Source organism: Squalius cephalus (genome assembly GCF_949319135.1).
Source record: "Squalius cephalus genome assembly, chromosome: 1".
Lineage (NCBI taxonomy): Eukaryota > Metazoa > Chordata > Actinopteri > Cypriniformes > Leuciscidae > Squalius > Squalius cephalus.
The window spans coordinates 40,334,984-40,351,514 of NC_137122.1; the positions used below are offsets into that span (position 1 = coordinate 40,334,984).

A 16,531-nucleotide genomic window follows, 5' to 3' on the forward strand; every position below is an offset into this window, starting at 1 on the left:
CGTAAGTAAACGATTTCATAATGCTTTGTATGTAAATGATGGTTTTATTTGGATAATATTTTCAAAACACGCACTCACGTGCAATAGCAGGTGTGCGTTGATACAGTTTCCTATACAATGACGTTAGCCAATCATAACAGTGGCTGTTTTCTGACAATCCTTAAAGGAGCTGCCCCTTAAAAATTGATTATTTTAGACAGAGGGTCAAAATTAAGGTTAAAAATAATTGTTTTTCCACATATATTTTTCCAAAAATATTTTTAAAAATGCATCATATCGCATCACATCATATCAGGGATCATCATATTAGAGGGTCCTTGGCATCAAAATATTTGAAAAACTTTATTTTATGGATAATAGTGAACACTTTGGAATGCCACAGCAGATTGGCACAAGAACAAGACACGTTGTCATATGATATCCTCTACATCTAAAGTGTGGGTGCAGAATCTGAGCCCTTACAGCTGCTGGGTGTGAGTGGCACTACAGAGGAGTATTTTGTTCCCTCAGCTAAACACAGTAATCCTATTTTGAAGAGGTCTGTTTGAAGGAGAGACACTCTCAGTGCCTGAGAATCCCGGGCTACAGTGGTTTTGTTGCTGATCTGGGACATATGAGGAGTTACAACACTGTGCTGAGTGCTGTCTGTCTGTGTGTGTGGAGGCAAGAGTCCCGTCTGTGCTGTAATACAAGAGGTGCAAGAGTGCATGCTTGTAGGGAGACAGAGCCAGTGGAAGCCAAACAACCTCTTTCTGTTGTAAAACAAGCAGTGCTTGAGTGTCTGTTCATGACAGTTCTTGTCATTGTAAGGAGTGTGTTTGTTTTGCATAAGGGCAAGTGGGACATTAGGGTGTCTGTGAATGAGAATTGTCTTCTTGCCGAGGGGCCGTTCCCACAGAGATTGTTCTTGCGTTCATTACCAGCTAGACGGTGTACGATGGAATGGAACAGAATGTAGGTGTCTTTAGAATTTGAAATGTTCTTAAAGGAAAAAAAACATTTGTATGACTCCTTTTTTCTTTCTTTTTTTTTTTACTTTAAAACACAAAAGAATATCTGGTTGTTAATTCAATACAATGGCAGTACATCTTGATTAACTTAAATGCTTAATAAGGCACCCAAGAACGTCAGCAAACAACTACATGCAGGCTCACTGGTCAGTCAAGTGCTCCCGTTTTGGTAAAAAACAACCCAATATTAAAGTCAAGAAATGTTTTACACCAATTTATGGTATACATGGTAAAAACCTAATAAAAAGTAAAAAAATAAAAATAAAAAAAATCCAGATAATATTTTAAGAAATCTGCATAACAGAAAAACAACCCTATATTTAAGCAGTGTTACAGCTTTTAATTTGATTTGAGCACAAGAAAATTAAATGTGAGTTTGGTGTGCAGCTGCACATTTCTGCCACATACTGGACTGAACTGTGAAGCTGGTGCACAGGATGATGATGATGATGATGACTGAATTTTTTTGAGAATAAATGAACAAAGAAAATTTTGGGGAGTACAGTTCCTTTTAGGGACTGTTCAAACTAGATGCATTCGTGCATCTGCCTGGCTGTTGTTCATTGTTTTTCTTTGTAAACATGCACTAAGCGGACATCTGTAACGATTGCAACAAATCTCACTTATTTTTTCAAAGTCCTGCCGCGAGCGCCACGTTTTAAGAAGTTAAAAGAAGTTCGTCTTGATTCTGTTCCATTCCACTGAGTTTCAAAATGAATGCTTGTGGCACAACACGCTTAAAAAACAGAGACATGTTGTGACAGTCAAAGATGTCACTCTAGTGCATGTTTAAAAATGCCGAAATGCAAGAATACGTCTGGCATGAATGGCCTGTTGCAACTTGGTGGGAGCCACTGAGTGATGGAGTGATGTGGGATTGTTTGTTCTTTTATATATTCCCTCGAACTCCTACTTCTGTTCTCTCAGTCTGCTCTCTCCTCCTCTCATCATCCACCTCTCGCTATTTCTCATGCCTGCACTCCTCCTCTCTTTTCACAGTGTGTCTCTGGGGATGATGCCATTGCCGCTGGTGCCACTCTCCCTGTCGCCATGACGATGCCGCTCAGCCCCCTCTCCAGCGACGAGGAGCAGCAAAGGATGCTGGGAAACAGTCAACACCTTTATCCAGGGGCGGAAGAGGAAGAGGAGGAGGAAGAGGAAATGGACGATGACGGCGTGGACGAGGAAGGCGAGGAGGAGAATGGAGAGCTGGAGTTGGATGACGAAGAGGAGGTGGATGACGAAGATGACATCAGGCGTGGACCAGGGCGTTTGAGAGGAGGCAGGGAAGAGGGGCACAGGCAAAAAGGCACAATGGCTGGACGACTCCCAGGAGACAGACCGCTACGACCTGGCAACCCGGGCCATGCGGCCAACCCTTATTCGTCCAACTCTGGACCCACCCAACAAGCGCCGGCGAATCAGCAGCAGCAACAGCAGCGAAAGCTACGAGAGCGGAGCTCGAGCAACGCACCTGACGACACACACATAGCTATGATGGTCTTTCGGATTGGCATTCCTGATATCAAACAGACGGTTAGTCACACACACACAATCCCACACCTGTTTCCCAATTACCCACTCATACTCTGTGCAATATCCATCTTTTGCTAACCATGCCTGGTTGAGCCCACAGCATAAATATTAACCAGGCAGTCAGAGCGCCGCCAAACACCGTTCAAAAAATCAATTAGGCGAAATCTGAAAAAAGGGGCAGGAATAAATTACACAGACTTAGAAAAGATGTTCTCAAGTGTTCAGTGCCAGTGTGAACATCTGAAACAGTCTGGAGCGTGTGTTCTGCTATGGCAGGTCAGACCTCGCTCTCCCCTCAACAGAGCCAGACGTTTTCTTGGTCAATACACGTGACCTCTGCTGCACAAAAGACCTGCTACCTTATACATGTAGAAAATGTGAATTGACTTTGAAATAGATCCCAGAGCGTACCAGCTGGTGGGCCACACACTCAACAAACACGTATTTAATGCTGCTTCTATCACCACAAAGCAGAAGTGTCATTAGCACTTTCAATAAGTTTGTTTACATGCACTTGTCCAGATTTCTCAAAAGTCGAACTAACAGACCTCCTTGATGTGATTGTAGTTCGGCTTTATAAACACATCAGACTACAGTTGATCTCAGCATTGTGCGCATTCTCTGAAAACAGGGTTATGTGCAATGTGTATTTAGTCCCTCAAATCTTCAATTAAGCATTGAAACTGACAGACATATACATGAAAACTGCATCTTGACTTTGCACAGCCACAGACCCTCTGTAGCACGATTATAACTGCATATGTGCACGTCAGTTCAAAAGTTTGGGGTTAGTATGAATTGTTTTTTTTTTTTTTTTTTTGGAAAGAAAGCATTCCTGCATTTGATTGATCAAAAGGGACAGTAAAGACATTTACTGTATAATGTTACAAAATATTTCTGTTTCAAATAAATGCTGTTCTTTTGAAGTTTCATCAAGTTTCCATAAAATAATTAAGCAGCACAACTGTTTTTAACACTGAAGACTGAAAATTCAGCTTTGGCATCACAGGAATAAATGACACTTTAAAACATTAAAACAAAAACAGTTATTTACATTGTAGTAATATTACTGCTTTTACTTAAATGTAGCATAGGCAATTTCAGAGAGGCTAGCAATGGCAAGCTAGCTTTGAAAGCATAAGATCTCACCCTCCCTTCAGAGCGTCTCCAAAGCCACGCCTCCTTTAAAACACATGAACGCACACAGCAGAGTCCGCAAAGCGTCACGAGACACGGTGATAAATTACCTCATGTCTTAAAGCACATAACATTACAATAATAATGAATGTAAACAACTTACAGAGCTCTTACTTTGTGCTACTTACTTTGGCGTTGATAGTGTTGCCACTTGCCATAGAAATGCATAAATCCGTGGATGTGAACAGCTCCTGGTAGAACGTCACGGGTTGTCATCTCGTAATTACGGTTATGACATGGCATGAACGCAGCATAAGCTTGTTGTTTTGGTTCAGGAGGAACTGTTAAAGGCGGCTGCAGTCCAAAACTCTACATAGCCTTGCGTAACACGCTGATGACGTCTTGTATGCGCGAACAGGGTGTGCGGAGGTATGGAAATACATATGTTGACAGGACATTGTATCAGGGATTGGATTTTTTTTTTTTTTTTTTTTTATATTTAAAAAAATAATAATTATATTTAGACCACTTCTATTACTGATTGCTATCAGGATGTGAAGAGTTTCAACCAACAAAAAATGTTAATAAAAAATTGCTACCCTGCCTTTAAAATAAATCAAATAAATGCAGCCTGGGTGTGAGAGAGTGTGGAACTGTGTTCTTTATATGGTATATGGTTTTACGGGATTCTGATAGCTCAGGAATTTATATTTAAATATGGGCTGACGCTGACTGGATCTGCTGAAATTCCCCCCCAGTGTGTGTGTGTGTGTGTGTGTGTGTGAGAGAGAGAGTATTTTTTATCCAAACGTGTCCTCCAAGCAGATGTGCAAATGTCAGCAAAATTCTGAGAGAGAGAGAGAGAGAGAGAGAGAGAGAGAGAGAGAGAGAGAGAGAGAGAAGAAAAAAGAATAAAAGAACAAAGGAAAGTAGGTAAAGGGACTCTAGTCAAACATCAAATAATAAAAACCCTGCCCAACAAAAATCCTGTAAACAATTGTATGTCTTTCAAATGGAAACAGACTCAAGGTGACCTCAACTGTTTTAGATGGAGAGAATGAGAGGGGAAAAAGATCTGGGTTTAAAGTATCCTAATGAAAAGGTTCAAGTGAAGCTCTTTTTTTTTTACAAGACTGATTAAGAGGTTCAGTGATTCGAGGAATGAAATCACCACTGCTGTAAACCGTTTATTGTATTTTACAAATTAAAGCAGGCACTTTTAATTGAAGTCACTGCGGACCCATTTGCCAAGAGAGATGCAAATGACAACTCTGCTCCCTCCCATACATGACAGCATCTAGGATGTTTATAGTTGTGCTTCACTCCTTTGAATGTCAGTAATGAGGTTTACTGTTCTATCATGCTCCACAGCCCACACTATAACTGTGGGAAGTTGCAAAAGATTAATGATTCATGAATAATATGATTATGCTTGATAATTTAATTAAAATGGTTGTTAGACCTGGACCCAGAGTGTTCTTTCAATGGAAGTCAAATTGAAGCTGCTTTGCCTCTTCACAGCCTAGTCGACCAATGACTGAGATAGCGTTTTTATTACTTGCTATTTGGCACTAATATAATTTGGCACCATAATATAACCAGTGTTATTTTAGAATTATTTATATACTAACATAGTTTTTTATTATTTTGAATGAGATTATTTTGTAGAAATTTTATGTACTTTTGCCATTTTATCGTTTTTATTAGTTTCTGTTAAAGTTTCTATAGTTTTAGATTTATTTCCTTTTTAGTTTGTTTTATTTCATGTAGTAATTTTATTACTTCAGCTTAAACTTATTTCAATTGGTTTTTTTTTGTCATTTTATAAATGTTTTATTAGTTTAAAATTTTTTTTATTAGTTTAAAATTCTGTATACAGTAGTTTTAATTAATTTTATATCAGTTTTAGTTGTTTTTTTCAGTTAGTAAACTTACAGCTTAAACTTATTTCAGTTAGTTGCCAAGGCAACATTTAATATGTAATATCTAATGTTTGTTTCATTTTATTTCAGCTTTATTTCGATTAACAAAAATGTTTTTTTAATAGTTTTAGTTAACGATAACAACACTAATGATGCATCGTAGAATTAATGATTGTGAGCTTTAGACATAAACAAGCAAATATTTAGAGACTTTCTTAGAAGATTAATAATTTAAGTAATGCTTTTTCTAGAAAAGTAAAAACAATCTGGCCAAATTTGTTTGTTTAAATCACTCAGTCGGACAGGATTTTAATTTTGCAACTAACTGCCAAACCACAAGCACAGGATTGTTAGTATTTTATATTAAGCAAATATTAGATTTGGACTTTTTGAATTTATTTTATTTGATCAGGGACAATGCTCAAACAACATTAGTCTAAAAAAGAAGAGATGTCATGTGCCAGGTTATAGCAAAAAATGCTAATTTCCACCTGCAGTCCCTGGACAGGTTGATATTATACTTACAAAAATTCATAAAATATATACAGAATAATACATAGAAGCATTACTTCACTCACATCATAAAAACACTATGCACTTAAGAAATCTATCACTCATTCACTCACAATTTACATCATTCATATCACAGTCATTCAGTGCGTACAGATTTGCTTTGATAATAACCATTGTTTGGTCAGGCGTGTAAAAGTACTATAATTTGTGCATGAAATAATTTCGTTTGGAAGAGTGTTCCAAAGGCTCACTGCTTTATAAGAGAACGATTGTTGACCATATGTGGTTCTACGTCTTGGAACGCTGCACTCTCCTCTGGCTGTCGACCGTGTGGCTCTAGAAATTTTCTCCGAATTTAGTGTGACAAATTTTCTCAAAGGAGGAGCAGCGATATTATGGATAATTTTAAATAGAGCAGAAATTTGATTATATTTAATGAGGTTTTCAAAACTCAATATATTATATTTACTTTGTACTTTACAATGATGGTACTGGCGAGGCTTTTTATCATGAATTTTTATGGCCCTTTTATATAACGATTCAAGTAATTTTAACGATGTTTTACACGCCTGAGACCAACTAGACATGCAATACAGAAGATGTGGGACAATCATAGTATTAAGGTATATATTTGAGGCTTCCCTAGTTAATGAATTTCTGATATGTTTATAGTTCATCAAATTAAATTTCAATCTATTACCAAGTTTTTTTATGTGACTTTTAAAACCAAGGTTCGAATCAAGTATTAGACCTAAATATTTTGTTTCATTTACATTTTTAATTTTTTGTCCATTAACTTGAATTTCTTGAGTTAGTTGTAATTTACGTTTATTTGAAAAAAACATTGAGACCGTTTTATCTACGTTTAAAGTCAGACAGGACGTCTGCAACCATTCTGCCACTTTTTGCATCTCTTTTGATAATTTGTCAGCAACCTCCAGCTCGTTTTCCCCAGAAGTGAAGATCACCGTATCATCAGCGTACATGATTACGTCAACGTCCGAACACACTCTAGGGAGGTCATTTATATAGATGCTAAAAAGCAAGGGTCCCAAAATAGACCCTTGTGGCACTCCCATCGAGGTGGCTCTAAACGCAGATTGGATGTTATTCACTTGTACACACTGATGTCGGTCGCTCAAATAAGATCTTATCCAGTTCTGGGTGTTAGGACGTGTCTAAGGTGGCATATTTAAGGTTTCTGACAGCCTTTTTCTGTCTGTCTTTCACTTTTTATTTAGTTTTTGGAAAAACTGAACAGTATCTGCTTTGCTTTTTCCTCTCTCTCCTATTGTTGGATTGTAGAATTAATGTAGGTGTGTGTATGTGCATTTGTGTGTGTGTGTTTGTGAGGGGGAAGTTCGTGTATGTTTGTGTGCGAGTGGAAGAGAGAGACAACGAGTGGTTATTTCTTTGTTACAGTTATCCAAAGCTGCCTATTTAGTCCAACAAGCCACTAGCAAAATTGTAATTAGTATAAGATTGGTAGATAGATGAAACAAGATGACAGTGAAACACCTGGAGGTGATCTGAGCTGGATCGAAACACTCTGCCAAACATGTTTCTTGTGATTTTTAGCCCATCTGCAACACCTGCCTGTGCAGAAATGATATATGACTCAAATGCTGCAATATAGCAATGCATTCATGATGCTTTAGGTTATAGTATTAAAAACAGCTTTTAACATAATTTAATTTAATGTAATTTGAATTAAAGTATCTTGATTTGAATTAGGGCTGCACAATATATAGAAATTATCGAAATATCGCAAATGTATATATCGCGATATGCATATCGCAACAGCTTGCAATAACTGGGGTTATGAACAAAAGACAAAGAGAAAATCACTCACTACTCTTGGCTGAATAACTTTTGTAGCTTTAATAAGAATCAGTATATATTTAATTCATGCAGGGAAAACTAAGGAGTGTTTTATTTTTATATTTGATTATTCAGTTTCTGTTGTTAAATAAACCTAATGTAGGCCTTCCTGAAACCCTAAATCCCGTGGTTTACACTGATGTTAAAATAACACTTCTTATGCTACAGTAAAACACTGATGTTCACTTTCAGAAGTTGTAGGGATGTTTTCTTGTCACAAAAAGAATGTGAAACGCGTATGTAGGTTATATAATTTTAAATATATTTTTAAGCTAATTTAAGTTTATTTTACTCACTTTAAGCATTATCGTATCGCATATTGATTATCGCATTGATGAGTTATCGCAGAGCGCATTTTTCTTCAATATCGTGCAGCCCTAATTTGAATTCTCCCTAACTATTGTTTTCATGTTATTGATGTTATTCTGAACAATTCAGCCATGCATATGTTTCATATATTTTTTGAAATTTTACCTATTAATTTTTAATCAAATTGGATCTTCCAGTGGAACGAAAGACTTCTGGCATATGCCAGACTTCTCCAATAATTTAGTCCTCTTAAACCGTGCCCCTTTCTTACAATCGACCGCAAGCTCGCAATCAGATCTGCCTTTATCCAATCAACAACCAACAATATACCAAGTTACCACCCTACTTTTTTTTTCTTTTTTTGATAATTCTTTTCACTCGGATCGGATGCCTCACATATGGAAGAAAAGCTACGTCCGATATTGCGACTTTAAAGAATTTGTTATTGATTATCTGTATACATTAAAGAAGGAAATCTTTCAGATTCTGTTTCATGTCTTTCTCTCCTATGTCTTCCTGATTTCTGTTTTGCCTCAAACCATGTTCTTTTGAGTCTGTCTCTCTCTCTCTCTCTCTCTCTCTCTGTTTCCTCTGTGTGGAGTAATATGTCCACATAATCCCAGTACATTAGGCCTGCTCTACATACCAGCTAATTCACCCTCAATAAACTGCAATTGCTCGTTAATTGTGGTTTAATGAGTTCAGGGAGAGACAGGAGGTGCACAAACACAACTGAGCAAATGTAGGGCCGCGGGAATGCCCACTCACCCTGTAATGCACTAAACGCTTTTGGACACAGATTTTACATCGGACATCAAAACAGTTTATCGTACAAAATGTCCTTGAAATCAAATATTGAAATTTATTAATATTACCACAAACTGCACAGCAGCTGCAAGCAAAATTATTAACATGACAAAATAGGAAAGCTGATAATTGTCTAAGTGTATGTGACTTTATTTAGTGGAACAGCTGTGTTGGCAGTGTGGGGCGCTGAACCCTGAGGGGCATCAGGGCAGTAACAGAGCAACCCTGCATCTCACACTCATTAACCACAGAGTCTGCCTGAAGGTCTATGAACTAGTGATCACTGAGAGCTGGGAGCAACAGCAAAGAAGTAAAGATGGATTGGAGGGAGAAAGAGAGTGAGCAGGATGGAAAGAGGATAGGACAAGGCAGGAAGGAAAAATATTACTAAACTGCTAAATAAATCTTTATCAGTATTTTGTCTATCATAACACCCTTAAAACAAAATACATCTACTGTACTTGATAACCAAACTTCCATAAAATAATACGACTTGTTTTTAGAGAATTCACTACTGTTCCAAAATTTGAGGTCACTCAGATTTATTAATGTTTTTTAAGGAGGACTCCTATACTGACTATAAGACTGCATTTATAATAAAATATAATTTATTCCTGTGATGGCAAAGCTGAATTTTCAGCATCGTTACTCCAGTCTTCAGTGTCACATGATCCTTCAGAAATCATTCTAATATGATGATTTGATGCTCAAGATAATAACATTTCTTATTATTATCAATGTTCAAAACAGTTGTGTTTTGAACACAACTGCTTAATATTTTTTGAAAACCGTGATCATTTTTTTGCCAGGATTCTTTGATGAATAGAAACAGAAATCCTTTTGTAACAATATTAGTCTTTTTTGCCTTTTGATCAATTTAACGCATTCTTGCGAAATAAAAGTATATATTTCACTCTTTTTTTCTTTTTTCTTTCTTTTTTTAATCTTACCACAAACTTTTGAATGTATATAGGCAATAATGTATATCTTAAATAAAATTGGTTTGTATTACTCCATTGGCTTTACTTTAAAGGGTTAGTTCGCCCAAAACTTACATTTCTGTCATTAATTACTCACCCACGTGTCGTTCCAAACCCGTAAGACCTTCGTTCATCTTCAAAACACAAATTAAAATATTTTTGATTAAATCCGAGAGCTTTCTGATCCTCACAACAATCAACCACTTTCAATTTTAAACAATTCGACTTTATTACTACGCTGTTTACATAGTAAACAACACAGTGCAGCGCTTCCGGGTTCTGCGTCAGAATGCTGACGCAAATTGGCTGACGCTTTTTACGTGAGCACCATGACACGTGTGATGCTGATACAGGATCTGGCCAATACAAAGCTGGCATTCTGACGTAGAACCCGGAAGCGCTGCATTGTGTTTACAACGTGAACAGCATAGGAGACTGACACAGAAGAGAAGAAATTCTTCAAAAAAGTCGTTATTTTTGTTTGTTTGTTTTGCACACAAAAAGTATTCTCGTCGCTTCATAACATTAAGGTTGAACCACTGGAGTCACATGGACTATTTTAACGATGTCTTTACTACCTTTCTGGGGCTTGAAAGTGGTTGCTGCATTGCAGTTTATGGAGGGGTCAGAAAGCTCTCGGATTTCATCAAAAATATTTGTTTTCCGTCTTACGGGTTCTGAACGACACGAGGGTGACTAATTTATGACAGAAATTTCATTTTGGGGTGAAGTAACCCTTTAAGCATAAACCTCAGTTAATTTGGTTAGAATTATTTTTTAAATTAAATAAATAAATAAATATTTGCCAATAACAAAAATTCTCAGATTTTTTTTTTTTTTTATTCCAATGGAAGAGGAAAATGGTGAAAATAAAGTTTGTGGAAATGTGAAGACTAGATGTGAGTGGTCATTAAGATGGCAATGAAGAAGAGATAGAGGAGGAGGAGGCAGTGAAGGTTATTTCCCTATAGGTCTCATTAAGGACTACTAATCCCCCCTGCTCTTTCCCTGCAGAAAAGGGCCTGCAATGAAAAAACAATTAGTAAATTTACTTTATTTTTTATTTTGGCAAGTTTTTGCACGCATATTTTTAAAGTAAATTTCACATATGGAATTAAGTAAACTACTTAACTAAGTTACAGTAAGTGAAAGTAACAAAGAAAATAAGTAATTTTAACTTGGCTAGTAAAAGGTTGAATAGTACAGTATCTATTTAGTTGAAGTTTCCTTTGCAATACGTTTCACTCAAATAATATAACATTGAATTAAACCACACTTTTAAAGTATATGCTTTACTTAGAAACATCTAAGTAATAAATACAATAGATATTGTGTGAGACACCATATCTATATATCAGAAGTTATGCATTATGTGAACACAGAGACCTCAATACTTGGTAGACAATACACAATGTAATATTTACGCTTTCATTTCTACATGCTTGAATTGAGTACTAATATAGAGTTTACTTAGTTTTTTTTTTATTCTTGCCTTAACTAACTTTTTCATGTAAATTACATTGTTTTTTCTGTAGTATTTACTTCACCACAAAATAATTTTTATCAGTATGAGGGAGCCGACGAAATGAGAGAGAGAGAGAGAGACACACATGGAGGGTTACATCAAACAGTGTACCAGTCAAACATGAGTAAACACTTATAATAGTGTCAAATCAACCAAATTTTGGAAACTTCCGCAACTCAAAAAGTAAAAGAAAGGCAACACCGTACAGTCTGATAGGTAGCATTATTTGATTGAACACCGGCACAGAAACTTCATATTGACGCGCTGCTAAACAAAGGCAGAGTACCGTAACTCAATTTGAGCGCTCCAAAACAAAGCCAAAGAGCGGTAACTGATGTTACGGTGTTCTGCCTTGGTTTCTCATGGGCTTTTGGAAGTTACTGTTAAGACAACCAATTATTTTCTCGAAAAAACAACGTAATTGACTCAAGATACTTATCCACATGATAAAGGAGGTCTTGAATGTGCCAAAAATATCAATAACTAATTTTCGACCAAAAACAAAGAACGGCCTTTTTTCCTTTGCACGGTAGAACAGTGACATTCAAAAAGGCACTTCTTGTGTTTTTTGTCTCAAGTTTGCATGCCTGTAGCTCAAGAAATATTAAAGAAATCTTAATATCCTTTTAGGTTCTTAAATGTTTCTTTTGGTATCTTCATTTTAAAGGCCCTTGATGGTTCAATCTCAGAGATATGGAGATCTTAATGCGGCTCCGTGAGTAAATTGTTCAATTGTACACATTTTCAGTGGTCAAAAACCAAATGTGGGTGACTTTGCATACAGCTGATACTTTTTTCTTTTGAAGAGGAATATCTGAAAAACCAAATAATGTTGAAAACCAAAAACCTGAAATGTATCTCGTGTGTCATGTATCAACGCAGTTGCATAGAACATACTTTTTGAGTGGCATAAAAATTGCACACCTGTTTTTCCAAAGTTTGCATGCCTGTAACTCTAAAAGTATTCAAGATATTTCTCAATACCCTTCTAGATTCTTATTCTTAATAAACTTTCCTTTTGAAATCTTCATTTTCAAGGCCCTTTATAGTTCAGTCCCATAGATACGGGGATCTCAAAGCAGCTCCATGTTCAAATTCTTGAGTTTTACCCATTTTCAGTTATCGAAAACCAAATGTGGTTCACTTTGTGCACAGCTAATACTTACTGCATTTAAAGAGTAATGTCTGAATAATTAATAACATTTAAACTAGAAATTTATCTGGTTTCCCTCTATTACATGAATTGCATAAAACATAATATCTGAGTACCAAAAATCCACTGAAAATGGTTGAGGCACATTAACTTGCTCTCAAAAGTGTATTTATAAGAATCTATATTTGAATCAGTTTTAGGGATATTTGGAAGATGGGATTTTGTTTGTTTTAACAGCTTCTGAAGCTACCAAGCGTATAAAAAATGTGCAGTATCGTAACTGTTACATTGGCATCCCAATATCTCTGGGATTGTACCATATAGGGCCTTAAAAATTAAGATTCCAAAAGAAAAGTTTCATAAGAACAAGAATCTAAAATTACATTAAGATATCTTTAACACTTCTTGAATTAAAGACATGTAAACTTTGGAAAATGTTTGTTTTTGGCACTTAGAGAGGTATGTTGTATTCAATATTTTTGATAGAGGGAAACACATTTCTAGTTTCAGTGTTATTTGTTCTTCAGACAATCTTCTTTAAACAAAATAACTATCAGCTGTTTAAAAAGTTACCTATATTTGGTTCTTGACTATTAAAAATGGATAAAATTCAACTATTTGAACATGGAGCCACTTTGATATCCCCATATCTATGGGACTGAACTATATAGGGCCTTAAAAATGAAGATTCCAAAAGAAAAGTTCATTAAGAATGAGAATCCAGAAAGATATTAAGATATCTTGAATATTTTTAGAGTTACAGGGGTGGGGATGAACGGGTGAAAACTTTAGAAAAATAATATGACACTCAAGACAGTAATGTTCTTGAATGCAATTGCAATGCAATTGAGCTGATAGAAAAGAAATGGGATACATTTATAGTTTAAACATTATTTGTTCTTCAGATATTCATCTTTAAAAGAAAAAGTATCAGCTGTATGCAAAGTGACCCACATTTGGTTTTTGGCCACTGAAAATGTTTACAATTGACCAATTTACTTACAGAGCCACATTAAGATTTCCATATCTCTGAGATTGAACTGTCGAGGGCCTTCACAATTGCTTTTTGCCATTTTTGAACTGTCACCGTTGGTATATACTAAAACAAACATTGTTAAAGTCAACATATTTTACTAATATACCTACCAATCTCTGTGTAAAAATAAAATAATGATGCTGCCGTCTTTCTAAAGTCATTTTTACACCCCTCTAATTTGTCTCAATCTCAGGTGAAAATTGTCATTCAGACCCCCCTCTACAAAATAATGAATATACATCTGAGACATTTAATATTTGGGCTTTCATCACTATTTATGTTTGTCTTTCTACAGAAAAAAATATTGACAAAATTTAAGCCAGGGACCTCTGGTTGATTTGACGCGGAATGACCCAATAACATAATGTAACATTTACATACATGAGACCGTTTCAGATTACAGCAATGGTTTCCTTCTTTATCATTGGGGATACAGTGGGGAGAACAAGTATTTGATACACTGCCGATTTTGCAGGTTTTCCCACTTACAAAGCATGTAGAAGTCTGTCATTTTTATCATAGGTACTCTTCAACTGTGAGTGACGGAATCTAAAACAAAAATCCAGAAAATCACATTGTATGATTTTTAAGTAATTAATTTACATTTCATTGCATGACATAAGTATTTGATACATCAGAAAAGCAGAACTTAATATTTGGTACAGAAACCTTTGTTTGCAATCACAGAGATCATACGTTTCCTGTAGTTCTTGACCAGGTTTGCACACACTGCAGCAGGGATTTTGGCCCACTCCTCCATACAGACCTTCTCCAGATCCTTCAGGTTTCGGGGCTGTCGCTGTGCAATATGGACTTTCAGCTCCCTCCAAAGATTTTCTATTGGGTTCAGGTCTGAAGACTGGCTAGGCCACTCCAGGACCTTGAGGTGCTTCTTACGGAGCCACTCCTTAGTTGCTCTGGCTCTGTGTTTCGGGTCGTTGTCATGCTGGAAGACCCAGCCACAACCCATCTTCAATGCTCTTACTGAGGGAAGGAGGTTGTTGGCCAAGATCTCGCGATACATGGCCCCATCCATCCTCCCCTCAATACGGTGCAGTCGTCCTGTCCCCTTTTCAGAAAAGCATCCCCAAAGAATGATGTTTCCACCTCCATGCTTCACGGTTGGGATGGTGTTCTTGGGGTTGTACTCATCCTTCTTCTTCCTCCAAACACGGCGAGTGGAGTTTAGACCAAAAAGTTCTATTTTTGTCTCATCAGACCACATGACCTTCTCCCATTCCTCCTCTGGACCAGATGGTCATTGGCAAACTTCAGACAGGCCTGGGCATACGCTGGCTTAAGCAGGGGGACCTTGCATGCGCTGCAGGATTTTAATCCATGACGGCGTAGTGTGTTACTAATGGTTTTCTTTGAGACTGTGGTCCCAGCTCTCTTCAGGTCATTGACCAGGTCCTGCCGTGTAGTTCTGGGCTGATCCCTCACCTTCCTCATGATCATTGATGCCCTACGAGGTGAGATCTTGCATTGTGCCCCAGACCGAGGGAGATTGACCGTCATGGCGTCATCTTGAACTTCTTCCATTTTCTAATAATTGCGCCAACAGTTGTTGCCTTCTCACCAAGCTGCTTGCCTATTGTCCTGTAGCCCATCCCAGCCTTGTGCAGGTCTACAATTTTATCCCTGATGTCCTTACACAGCTCTCTGGTCTTGGCCATTGTGGAGAGGTTGGAGTCTGTTTGATTGAGTGTGTGGACAGGTGTCTTTTATACAGTTAACGAGTTCAAACAGGTGCAGTTAATACAGGTAATGAGTGGAGAACAGGAGGGCTTCTTAAAGAAAAGCTAACAGGTCTGTGAGAGCTGGAATTCTTACTGGTTGGTAGGTGATCAAATACTTATGTCATGCAATAAAATGCAAATTAATTATTTAAAAATCATACAATGTGATTTTCTGGATTTTTTTTTTTTTTGATTTTAGATTCCGTCTCTCACAGTTGAAGAGTACCTATGATAAAAATTACAGACCTCTACATGCTTTGTAAGTGGTAAAACCTGCAAAATCGGCAGTGTATCAAATACTACCACTGTAGTTACTTTTTTTGAGCATATTTTCATGATAATATTGAAATTGTGGTCTCTCCTTGATTAGCTCAGTTACTCATATCACAGTTGCAAAAACAACAACAACCAAGTTTCCATATATCTTTACTGAATGTCATGTAATTATTCACTGATTTTGAGATGTCGTTCAGAGCTGCCCATTTTTTCAACCTTTTTTGAGTTTTCAGAAGTTGATTCAACAAGTATTTCAACAGAATTGACTTCAAGAGGCCCAGTCCTGACCTCAGCTCAACTGAAATGTTTTGGAATGACTATAGGAGTGCGACTCACTCATGACATCCCAAGATTATTGCAGAGCTGAAACAGTTTTATAAAGCAGAATAGTGCAGAATTCCTCTTGACCTCCTGCGAGTCTGATCCGCAATTGCAGGAAATGTTTGGTAGAGGTTATTGCTGGCAAAGGATTCGACCGAAATTGTTATTATTAAATCCATTATTAATCCATTATTATTAAATCTATTCTTACTTTTTTTCACCCTGCACTCTGAATGTTTACATAGTGTGTTCCAGTGTTGTTTGTTTAAGCAAAAGTTATGTTTGTCTATTGTTGATATGATTAAATTTTATGAAAATTTTAACCCTACAGTACATCTACATGTATATATTTAAATAATTTTTCCTATAACTACACACTGGATTTC

General features: G+C 36.7%; 1 protein-coding gene across 11 annotated transcripts in view; it reads left to right on the forward strand.

Moving 5' to 3' along the window:
• Window positions 1-16,531, forward strand: part of shank1 (SH3 and multiple ankyrin repeat domains 1) — a 123,135-nt gene that overhangs the window by 47,781 nt on the left and 58,823 nt on the right. For all 11 annotated transcript variants that reach the window (XM_079861238.1, XM_079861237.1, XM_079861233.1 and 8 more), the window contains one exon: window positions 2,010-2,546. In XM_079861238.1, the coding sequence (XP_079717364.1) occupies window positions 2,010-2,546 (537 nt within the window). The remainder of the gene's footprint in view (window positions 1-2,009; window positions 2,547-16,531) is intronic.